The sequence below is a fragment of the Schistocerca cancellata genome, chromosome 2, assembly GCF_023864275.1.
Source record: "Schistocerca cancellata isolate TAMUIC-IGC-003103 chromosome 2, iqSchCanc2.1, whole genome shotgun sequence".
NCBI lineage: Eukaryota > Metazoa > Arthropoda > Insecta > Orthoptera > Acrididae > Schistocerca > Schistocerca cancellata.
The window spans coordinates 781547318-781559965 of record NC_064627.1 but is presented as its reverse complement, the minus strand read 5'-3'; the positions used below and the strand labels follow the sequence as shown (position 1 = coordinate 781559965).

General features: G+C 40.5%; 1 protein-coding gene across 1 annotated transcript in view; it reads left to right on the top strand.

The window, feature by feature from the left end:
* Positions 1-12648, top strand: part of LOC126148386 (L-xylulose reductase-like) — a 54611-nt gene that overhangs the window by 19504 nt on the left and 22459 nt on the right. The window contains exon 2 of the mRNA XM_049915755.1: positions 7760-8009. Within this exon, the coding sequence (XP_049771712.1) occupies positions 7760-8009 (250 nt within the window). The remainder of the gene's footprint in view (positions 1-7759; positions 8010-12648) is intronic.

Below are 12648 nucleotides of genomic sequence, written 5' to 3'. Positions count from 1 at the left end.
GAAAAATGCCAAAATCATGGCAAAAGTGTTAAATAAACTTTTGAACAATGAAGAACTCAAAATATTTTTGAATATTAATGTGAACACCCCAATAAAGACCAAACAACAAGAAGTAAACTTTCCAACAATTTAAGAGGTTGAACCACCACTTAGGAGTTGAAAAATCACATTGCCTGTGAATGAGGCCAAGTTTTGTGCAGAAATATGGAAATATACCAGTGATACTCATCAGATCTCCCAACACATGGCTCTGTGAAAAATGTGGATAACAAAAAAATCCCTGAACATTAGGCAGACCAGTCAAAGATCTATATGTTACTCAAGGTATTTGTGTTGTGAACTCCAGTGTGAGGTCCTGCATTATATTACTGGAATATGCTGACCACGATGGACACAGCAACAGGATTTACTATTCATGCTATATAACCTATCAAACCAGTCCTGTTGCCATATGCAAAAGCTCCTCATACCATGATTCTATGAGTTGTAAATGTGTGGGTCTTGAGAACAGATGCCTTCTGCAACCTTTCACCAGGTAAATCAGTGACACATTTTTACTAATCTGACAACACAAACAGAAGCAAAACTCATCACTGAAAACCACACAATGCCACTCACTGTCTCAGTTCACTCTAGATCTACAGCATTCAAGTCTGTTGTTTGTGGTATAGTGACAGTGGTAAATGATGCATGGCATCATCCAGTAATCTGCTTCCAATGGTTTGTGATACCACTCAGCCTGTAACCTGAGCCCATAATTCAGCAGCTGTCATCCATCTATTAGTCAAACTCAGTCGGACAGTTCTATGACATAATGACATCCTACATAATTATAACACACTACCTGTAACATGAGCCTGGATTTCAGCTGTTCTCATCTGTCTATTCATGAATGTGACATTACACTGAACAATCCTAAGATCTTCTCATGGTGTAGTCTTCTTGGAAGGACCCTTGCCTATTCTTTTTGTCACGTTGCTGTCTTGGTTCCACCTCATCATCATCAGTCCTGCACTCACTGCACTACAGTCAACAGTCTGTGCAATGTGTTAGTAGCATGTGCCAATATCTTCCATGTCAGTGATTCAACCTTCCTCAAAGTATGAAAATGGCAATAAGCTGAAAGTAGACATCCTCTGGATGTGTTCTGTTGTGATCTACATCTGAAAAGTTCCAGTAATGTTAGACACATCCAATAGCCATCATGTTCTCACACTGTTCTACTTGGGATGGCCCTTTCCTATACCAAAATTAAGCTCACTTAAGGATGAAATTTTAACCAACAGGATTTCATGGTGCAACAATTTCCATTTCTGACCATGTAATATATGGAAGTGAAAGCATTTTCAAAACAACTAACACTGCAAAAGTAGACATAATACTCAAGGTGGAAAAAAAGAATAGTAAGGATGTGCACAAACAAAAAATACCAAGAAAACAGACAATGGAGACTAGTTTCTAAGAAAACAGTATACACGCTAATTGAACTGATAATGAGCACAATCAGCAATAAATGTATTTAATTTTTTAGATATCTCATCAGTACATCAGAACACAGAGACCTTTGGACAGTAATCAATAAGCTTTGAAATAGTATGAGTAACATTTGATGCAGTATATAGGTGGGAGTGACTGTCGTTAGTCGACAGGACACCATGTGGATTATCTTTGGGGCCAGTTTCTTTGGACTAATTTTGAAAAGCTGTTTTGTTTCCCACTTGATGTAATTCGTTGTCCTATTATGCTGTGTAATAAAGTTAAGTTGATATTAGCACAAATATGTGTACACAGTCTTTTATGTAGTGTGAGTTCCCCTACATAAGCGATGGCCCCAAAACTACAGCAGCATTGCAGTGGAGAAAATTTTCTTTACATATATTCAACATCATCCTGTACCAGCAAAACTTCCTCCACAACATTGATGGTGACTTCCAAAACATCAAGAAGGAACTCAACATGATACAACAGACTCCCCTGTTCATGGCATCATGAGATCCTATGTCTCAAACCAAATACATCCAAGACATTACAGTTTCTATTGTGCTGGTAATGCCTTCATTTCCCATGACACTGTCACAAGATATTGCCTCACACAACAAACCTACAACACACAGTGGAATCAAGTCAGATGGGAACATGTTCTCTTTTCTGTCATTTCACTGGTGCTGCTTCCACAAGCTACCCGCTTTTCTCTCACCAGTGCTCATGGCCCACCCATGTCAAAATTGCAAATTTGGGCCTGGCTATTTGTGCCCAAACACCCAGACATGTGGTTTGTGATTATGGAGAACATTTTTATGCAGCAATAAATAGTAGATGATTTCGAACAGTTCATCTCGTTGACGTGCAACCATGACCAATGTGCTGCATCGGTGGTGTCGGACATCATTTTACACCTGCCTCCACACTCAAGATGGCATTAATCTCTTGCTGCACAGAACCTATATATCATCAACTAAGACTGTACCCTTGAAAAGTGTGGTGGCAGGTTGCCTTCAGATTTCAAGAGGCACTTATGTGCTATGGTGGCCCTTTGCCTTTGTTCAGACGCCTTACTTTCACACATTTGGCAACAATAGTTACCTCCACAGGTGCGTTTAGATTAGCACACAAGAGTTGGCCATTTAGTGAGCTGTGTCAGCGGGCACCCTGTTCAACTCACATGCCACTGCTACAACCACCGTTGTTGTTGTTGTGGTCTTCAGTCCTGAGACTGGTTTGATGCAGCTCTCCATGCTAATCATACAGTAGAGCTGCATGTCCTCGGGAAAAATTACGGCTGTAGTTTCCCCTTGCTTTCAGCCGTTCGCAGTACCAGCACAGCAAGGCCGTTTTGGTTAATGTTACAAGGCCAGATCAGTCAATCATCCAGACTGTTGCCCCTGCAACTACTGAAAAGGCTGCTGCCCCTCTTCAGGAACCACATGTTTGTCTGGCCTCTCAACAGATACCCCTCCGTTGTGGTTGCACCTACGGTACAGCCATCTGTATCGGTGAGGCACGCAAGCCTCCCCACCAATGGCAAGGTCCATGGCTAATGAATCCCCTGCAGCAAGGCCAAAATTGGCTGATGCAGGTGCCCTACCATGGCTGCCTGCCAACCACCAGATGTGAACAAAGATCTCCAATCCCTCCACACTGTCACAATCAGCTGATGGCTCGGCTGCAGTGCTTACAACAATGTGACTTTGGGATAGAGGATGCACACACACACACAATTGTGCCATACAATTTTGGATGCATGACTCGTAAATAATGAAACTGGTTATTGGTGGTTCCAAAAGCATTTCGGTTTGAAAGCTATAAAATGCAGGGCACCATTTTCATAACTGAATGTCCATCACCACGTAACTTAGGTGCAGATAACCATGCCGACCGCCACCTGCATCTAAACTCACAGCACAGCAAGACACTCCCATTCCAGTGCAAGCCTATATGATGCAGATCGACTTCAAAAGCTGTCAGATACACAGCTTCACAAAGGTCGTTCATCACTGATCACTCTATGGGGCACATGTTTTTGGTTGACATCAGGTCAGATGTCAGCAACCTATCTGTTAATTTCTTCCCTGCAGACAGACACATAGATGAGATTCATGTGAAAATGGCCAATGAATTCACCATTCAAACATATGGACAGAAAACACTGGTGATTGACATTGGACTTGCAGAGAAGTGCAACTGCATCTTTGTGCTGGTTGATATTGATCGACCTATACTGGGCATTGATTTCTTGACAAAACACACAATGACTGTGGAATCACAAAACACGTACCTCATCCATTCTGCCATTGGCCACATTATCCGTGGAATACAGGGACAGCTGATACCTCACACCTGCATGTGGGTGGCTAACCTTAGTAAGCCTACATTCAAGGATGACAGAAGCAGATGGGAGCAATATCACCACAATTTGCAAGCGACCACCCATAGTTTGGTGAAGGATAGTGGTGCAAAAATATCATGTCCAACACGTTACATTCAGAAAATGGCAGGATAAAGACTACTGTGCTGAAGAACTAGTCTGACCTGAAGATGGCTCAAATGATCGTAAAACGGCTGATGGTGCAGCAACAGCTCATCACCACTTTCCCTGAAGTGGCAGCACCTGAGCTGCCATGTCACAGAACAAGAAGGTGCATGGTTAGCCACAAGACTGCACACCACCTTTGGACAACACCAGCTCATTGGTCTCTTCCCATGTTAGCAGACTTCCAGCTGATCGCTTAAGTGAAGTGAAGGCTGTGTTCAATGTTTTGATGAGATGTTACAAGAAGAAATCATCTAACCATCTGACAGTCCATGGTCCTCTCTGCTATATCTCAATGCTAAGAAAGACGGTTTGTTGCAGCTGTGTGGTGGCTTAGTGAGTATCGAGCACTGAAGGCCCGAACTGTGACGGACTGATACCTCATGCCACACATACAAGACTTTACTCATTCATTGGCTGGGCCGACCACATTCAGTGTGTTGGATTGCCGTAAGGCTTACAACCAGATTCCCAGGGCAAAACCAGACATACCTAAAATGGCAGTGAAAACCCCATCCTGGCTATTTGAATTCTTGGTAATGCCATTTGGGCAAAAAATGCTGCCCAAACATGGCAGAGGTTTTTGCACAATGTACTAAGAGGTTTACCTTATTTTTTCCTACCTAGACAATATTTTGGTATTCTCTGAAAATGCTGAGGACCATGATAAGCATGTGAAGGAGATCTGAAACAGCCTCAGTTATCACAGAATAACACTTAATGAGGACAAGTGTATGTCTGGGGTAACCAGTGGTGACTTACCTAAGTTACATTGTGTCAGCTCAGAGCATTTTCCCACCCTCAGGGAGATGTGAATTTTTATGTACCCTCCTTTGGCCTCAAAATGATTTGGAACTCATGCAATTCCTAGGAATGATAAAACTTTTATCAATGCCACCTCCCCACAATGGTCACCATTCAGACACTACTAAACAACACTTTGGATAGACATGGCAAATGCCTGCTCCATGGATGACTGAGATGGAGTTGTTCTTCATGCTGCCACAAAATAGCCTGCATTATGTAGTGGCTCTCACACACTCCACACCAGGAGCTCATCTAGCCTTAGTAGCTGATACAAGCCAGTTTGAAATAGGTGTGGCACTCCATCAGAATGTGAATGGACATTGGCAACTACTAGATTTTTTCTCTCAAAAGTTACCATGACCAAACTCACTGGAGTGCATATGACAGGGAACTCCTCATGATGTACAAGGGTGTCAAGCATTTCTGTCCCTTCATTGAGGGCAGACCTGCCACAGTATTCACCAACCACAAACCCATAATGTCAGGTGTCCACAAAATTGGTGATTCATGTTCTTCTCATCAGGCTCATAAAATCGAGTACATATGCCAATTTTCTGCAGCTGACAACATTGTGGCAGTCTGTTTTTCACACATCAACAGGATAAATCCAATGCTGGATTATTCTGAACTTTGCAAGGCCTCAAAATTCAGATGCACAGCTACAGTCTTTGTTGACAGACTCTTCTAATGGCCTGTGTTTCAAACTTATTCAAACTTATGGATGCACCCTGCTGCTCTTCTAAGAGAAGGTCAACATTTCTAATACCAGACCATACCCATACATTACTCCCCAATTCTGACAAAAAGTATTCAATGGCATCCACAACCTGCAGCACTAAGGAACTAAAACGTCGGTGAGGTTGGTGATGGACCTTTTTGTGTGGCCATCAATCAAGAAAGATACACGGGAGTTGGCTTGCACCTGCTTTCAGCACCAATGCAGCAATATAGGAAGCCATGTGCATGCTCCAGCAACCCAATTCCTGACTTCTACTGTGCATTTCGGTCATGTCCACATTGATTTGCTGGGACCCTTCCCCCATTCCAAAGGTTATAGATATTTATGTAAGTCTGCAGGCTTTCATGGCCGTTGGCACTGAAATAAAAATCTTCTGGGTTATTAGGCTGCATCAGTGTTCTAGTACTAGTGGACACCAGAAGATCCTGAGGAAGATCCCAGAAGAGGGGTTGAAATGTCGATCATTTTAGAAGAAATATGATGCAGCTTAATAACTCAGAAGATTTTAACTTCAGTTATAGGTATTTGCTTACAACAGTGGGTCATTGCACAAGTTGGGTAGAGGCCATTCTGATCAGAGACATTTCTGTGGAGACCATCCCATGAGCCCTCATGGAAACTTGGGTGGTCCATTTTGGATGTCCATTTTTTGTTACCACTTACCAGGGATGCTATTTTCTGTCCACACAGTTCCAGCAGTTATCAAGACTTTGTGGCTTGGTAGAAAGGTGACCACATCTTAAAGGTCACCCTGATGTGTTATGAAGACTTTTGGACTCAAGAATTGTTGCTGATTTTCTTGGATTTACAGACAGCCTTAAAAATGATGTGGGCTGTTGCTCAGCAGAGTTAGTGTATGGGGAACCATTAAGCAGCCTGAGGGGAATTTCTCACACCCATGCCATTCCTGAATGAGGTGCAGCTATCCCATCTCTTGCAACAAATCAGGAAGCCAATGGAGACCCTTTGTGCAACTCCAATGTCATAGCATGGCACACACCCTGCTTTCATACACAAGGCTCTCGATAGTTGTTCACATGTCATGCTTAGCACAAACCTGGTATGTCATTCTCTGCAGCCACTGTACACTGGCCTGTGCCAAGTACTGCAGCAACACACACACAGTGGATGTCCTCCTCCAGGGAAAGCTAATCAAAATCCCCATAGAGTGGGTAATATCTGCTTGGATGCTACCATCATCACCCACCACCCCACAGTAAACTTCAAACATGCCTCATATTGAGTCAGCAATCCCACCAGAGCCAGACAGCTGTGACTGGCCTGACTTTCACAGCCTGGGACCAGATGCATCAGCAGAACCATCCAACAGCACCCACCCCCTACAATGTATATTCATGTAGGCCTGGAGGTGAAGTTAAAATACCCTGTCATACCTGGTGCTCTTCACTTTAGGGGGTGAAAGAGGGGGTGATGGGGAGGGAGAGAGGGGGGAGGGGTCATAGTAACTATTCATAGTTGACAGGACACTGCATGCATTATCTTTGGGGCTGATTTCTTTGGACTAAATTTGAGAAATTTATTTTGTTTCCCACTTGATGTAATTTGCTGTTCTGTTATGCTGTGTAATAAAGTTAAGTGGACATTAACACAGATACATATACATTTTCTTTTATGTAGTGTAAGATAACTACATATCACAAATGAAGATTTAAAAATCAAAGCAGACAAAATCAATAAGCTTATAGCAAAAAAGGCTAAAAACTAAATTCAGCAAATGGACAATAGGAAAGATGATTTCAGATGAAACAAGAAAGTTGAGATGCATGAAAAATATGAAGTACTTTGACCAACAGAAAAAAATAAAAATAAATAAAATAAAATTAAATTAAATTAAAAAATAAAATAAATAACAGAATGGACTGAAATGGTCCAATGAAGGCAATAAAATAAAATAAGTAAATTTGTCACTTTTTAAGGGTGCCATAATAGTTCACACATACAGTCACTATGAAATCATGTGTGAAATTCAGCATTTCCTTCAGTGATAATAAATATATATTTCTACTGCAGTGTCACATATGTCCTTCAGTTCCACTAAAAACAGTCATGTATTTAAATGCAGAAATGAAGCTTCAAGATAATTTATTCAGAGAGTTATTCTTTGTCGTTGTTTGGAGGAAATAAAATATTTCTTTAGTACATTTCAGTAACTGTTGTTTCAGGTATTGGGAAAGAAATTGCAAAGCAGCTTGTGAAGTGTGGCGCTGAAGTTGTTGCACTTTCACTCAACAAGGAACCATTAGAACAATTGGCCCGTGAAGTGAATGTTACTACAATTGCTGTAGACCTAACTGATTGGGATAAAACAAGAGAAGCTGTGAAATCAGCTGGACCTATAGATCTCTTGGTCAATAATGCAGGAGTAGTGAGCCTCAATCCTTTTCTGGACATTAAACCAGAAGAATTTGACAGGTAATAAAAGTACACCAAAAAGTAAAAGAGACTGCTTGCATTTATTTATTTATTTATTCCATGTGATTTGATGGTACACAGTGTGTTGCAGAAACTATCTGTTTTGAAATATTGGTGCACACTTGTCTCTTACACCATTAATTGTGTTCATATGTTGCAACAAGCTTCATTAAAACCAATCAGTTTAATAACAGTGGTTGAGCAGTTTACTATAGAAGTGTTACATAATATGATGAATCAATAGTGGTCGCCTTCAGAGTGTGACAAATTTGAGTCCACGTAAGTCAGCATTAATTTCTTCCACTGCTCAAAACATTTCTGCAAGTAATTTTCCATGATGTTATGCAGCGAGTCCACAATTATACATTCCAAAAGAGCGCTCAAATATCTTTAGTAAATGATTCATCCAATGCCACTGTTGTTGCTCTTACAAAAGTTGGCACAGCATAAGGATAAATGTGCAACTAAAAAACAGGTCTAAACACACAACAATGAATATATATGTGTACTATTGTTATTACTGTCACAATCAAAATGTTTTCTGTCATTGTTTTGACTCATTTCTTGTAGGTATTGTTGTTGTCCGGATAGTTTAGCTTTCATAAAATGTAAACAGCAGGACTGATAATGTTTCAATTCGCTAAAAGTGTGTGTGTGTGTGTGTGAAGAAGTACTGCAGGGATAAGATGCATTGGGGTATGGTGACGTAGCAGATGGACAGAGGGAGGGGGGAGTAGAGATGGACTTAGGGAGGTGGGAGTAAAAGATGGACATAGGGAAGGGTAGGTGGAGATGGACAAGGAGGAGCAGGAGATGGACAGAGTGAGGGAGAATGTGGCAGTGGACAGAGAGAATGGAGAGGAGAGGAAGGACAGAGAGAGGGGAGGAGGAGATAGACAGAGAAAGGGATGAGAAAGACATGGACTGAGAAAGAGAGGGCAAGGAGATGGACAAAGTAAGGGGAAAAAGGAGGTTTTCAGAGAAAGGGGAGAGGTGACATTCAGAGAGTGTGGAAGGAGTAAACAGACAGAGAGGGGGTGGGGGGAGGAAGTGGTGGACAGAGAAAGGGAAGAAAAGGCGATGGACAGAGAAACAGGGAGAGGGAGATGAACTTAGGGTGGGAGAGGAGGAGTTGGACATATGGAGCAGGAATAGGAGAATGACAGAGAGAAGGGGAGGAGAAGATGCAAGAGAGAGCAAGGAGGAACAGAGAGAGAGGTTTTTCCTAAAAAGAAAATTAAATTTAATTATGAGAAGTCGTAAAGAAATTCTGGATAACTACAGGTATCAGAGTCTCGTGACAATGAAAAAAGGACTTTCGCAAAATAGCCAGAACAAGTAATCACTATGACTACCGTCTTATTATATACAGTACTGTAACACAGTCAGAAAAACTGTAAAAAAAAAATAATCTAGTAGTCTTCGCATCATGTCTGAAACTGACAGATCAAATAATAAAATTTGTTAAAAGAGAAAAAGCTTAAGAGGCCACAGAAGATGGCGTTACTTGTGTTAAAGGGAATGGGAGCATTGCAAAATAAAGTCATATGCAGCAGTTATTTTTAATAGTTACTTTTTAAGAATAGGTGAGACGATGGGAGTAAGTAGTGCAGAAAAGAAAGCAAAAGAGTACACTGAAGAAGCAATACAGAGAACATTTAGTGGATAAAAATTAATCTTACATACTCATCTCAAATAAGAAATATCATCATGGCTCTAGAAAGTAAAAATTTATGTGGGGTGGATAATTTCTCTACTAAGTTCCCCGTAATATGTAATGTCCTTAGTCCTTAAGTAATGTGTCATTAACTCAGGGTGTTTTCCAAGAAAGATTGAAATATGCCACTACTAGGCCTCTCCACAAAAAGGGTGAGTCCACAGATGTCAATAACTATTGCTCAGCATCCCTCTTTATATCCTTTTCTGTGATTTTTGAGTAGGAAATGTACTCCAGGATTGTTGTTCACCTGCATAGTAATGGGATACTTGGCTAGTTACAGTTTAAATTTCAAAATGGCCATTCTACTGAATCAATATTTTTACATGTGCCGAGCAAATAATAAAACCTTTAAATGATTAAATATGACCAATTGGGATCTCTGGTGAGTTACTGAAGTTATTAGATTGTGTCAATCATAATATTCTGTTAGAGATGTTAAGTTTTTATGGAATACATAGTTCAGCAAATGCCTGGTTTAGTCCTTAGTTAAGAAACAGAGCCCAGAAAGTTACCCTATGGTGTTTGAGTAGTACAAAGATGCCACACTACATGCATGCGGAAAAAGTACAATCTGAGCCCCACAGGATTCAATTATTGGTCCACTACTGTTCTTGCTTTATTTTAATGACCTACCTCTTCATTCGAATCAGGGGGCAGAATTAGTCCTGTCTGCAGATGATTCAAAAATTGAAGCATTATTGTGAACACCAGCACAGTTCACATAGTCTTTACATGTCAAAAATATGCCACCCCAATTAACCTAGTATAGCAACAATAAATAATAAACAGGATAGAAAATTATAATTTCTTAAGTGTGCATGTTACTGAAAACATAAACTGGAGAAACTGATTGCAGTTGTTTATAACAGACAAAGTATAAAGGATGGAAACACACTGTGCATGTTACTGCATAGAGGAAGGTTCAAAGTTTTGGCACAGCTGCACTGTTATTTGTTTGTAGCAATATGGCAACTACACCACAAGAAAAATCATTTTTTGTGTTGGAATTTGCACAAAGTCAAGTTACTGTTGAAGTGCAACATGCTTTCTGCTGTCAATTCAGCAAGAAGACACCTCTGCACAAGCAAATTTATGACCAGTTGCATGTGCAAAGGGAAGAGCCCTGGCTGTCCACACACTTCTGATGAAAATATGAAGCATATCTGAGACATGTTCACATGGAGCCCTCAGAAGTCCACAAGATGCGCTGTTTCCTCAAATGATGGTGTGGTGGGTTCTGTAATGACACCTGCATCTGAAGCCTTACAAGTTTCAGTTACTGCAGCAACTGCGTCACAATGACCATAACAGAAGGTATGAATTTTAAATTTCAGTTCTCTAGGATATGCTAGGAGACAATTTTTGCAAATGACTCATCTTTTCATACCAATTAATATTTCATCTATCCTGTCACCAGACCTCACACTTGGCAGTTCTTTTCTGTTGGGCTACATAAAACACAGAGTTTTTCTTCCACCTATGGCAACTTCTCTTCAAGATCTGAGAAATTAAACTGTTGATGCTGTTGATTCAATAAACAGAGGCCTGTTGATTCTTGTGTGGAATGAAAGGGCCTACCATGTCAATGTTTTCTGAGTGTTGCATGGTGCTCATGTTGACTGTACGGCAAGTGTCTATGTGAACAACATCTAAGGTATGGTATATATACCTCAACGATTCAGGATGTAAATAAATAAATAAAAACACAAAACTTTGAAATGTTCTCTATCCAGTGAAATGCACAATGTGTTTCTATCTTTCACAGTTTGTCTATAATAAGCAATTGATATCTTTTCTTTCTTTTTGATTCACCTTGTACAGTAAAGCAGCTGAAACTTTTAGGTTTGACTATTTTTGCCATAAGGATAATTGCCAACCTTGGGGATATAGAGGTCAGTAAGTTAAAACAGTTTGCAATTTTTCATTCATTGATGCCTTCTGTTCTGCGGTAACTTAAGCAAAAACTATCGATTGCATGAAAGAAAGTAATTTGAATTATTTGTGGAGGTCACACATTTATATTTTGCAAGTATGTCTTTAAACAGCTGGAAACGTTTACCGCAGCCTCACAGTACTCTTATTTACTTAAGAAATCTGTTATCAACAGTCCATTTCAGTTTGAGAGTAACAGAGATATTCATAAGTACATCACTAGAACAAAAAATGACCAGCATTACCCTTTAATGAACCTAACTTTGGCACAAACAGAGGTGAAATATGCAGTGATAAAAATCCATGAACATCTATCCATGGAAATAAAATGTCTGACAGATAATAGAAGTTTTTTCAAAAGTAAATTACATGGTGTGAATGTAGACTTTTCCAGTGTATACTATAGATGAGAAGTTCTTGGGTCTCCAGTTGCGTGTTGAGTGTTAAAGTACAATGATGTTTCGAAGAATGTCATACTCATCACCTTCTGACAATGTGTCAAGATATTGTGAATGGCATAATAGCTACACTAGTGGTGGGTGCCCTCCACCTGGTTGTGGGGGCTAGGTACTGTCCGGCCAGTGGGCAGGAAGGGTGGCGTTAGATTGCTGTGGTGGTCATGATAGCAGATACACATTCATGCTTGTGTCTGGGCATTCTTGCTGCAGCTTGCAAGACGACTGGGGCTGGGTGTGCTCTCATCATTTTGTCAATAACACAGGATTCAACGTTGGTATACTTAATCCCTGTTGACCAGAATTTCATGAATCTGTATTTTAATGGATTTTTTTATCATGCCGGCCCAACATCCAGTTGCTCAACATAGCATCTTGATGTCCTGATGTTATGCTCTGTATGTCCCAGTTCCACATACCTGGTGTGGTCCTTACAGCATTTTGGAATATATTGCTGCATTTTCACAATGTATTGTTAACCACATTCTCAGGCAATGCTGTAAAACCCAGGTACATTTAGTTTAAAAGGGAC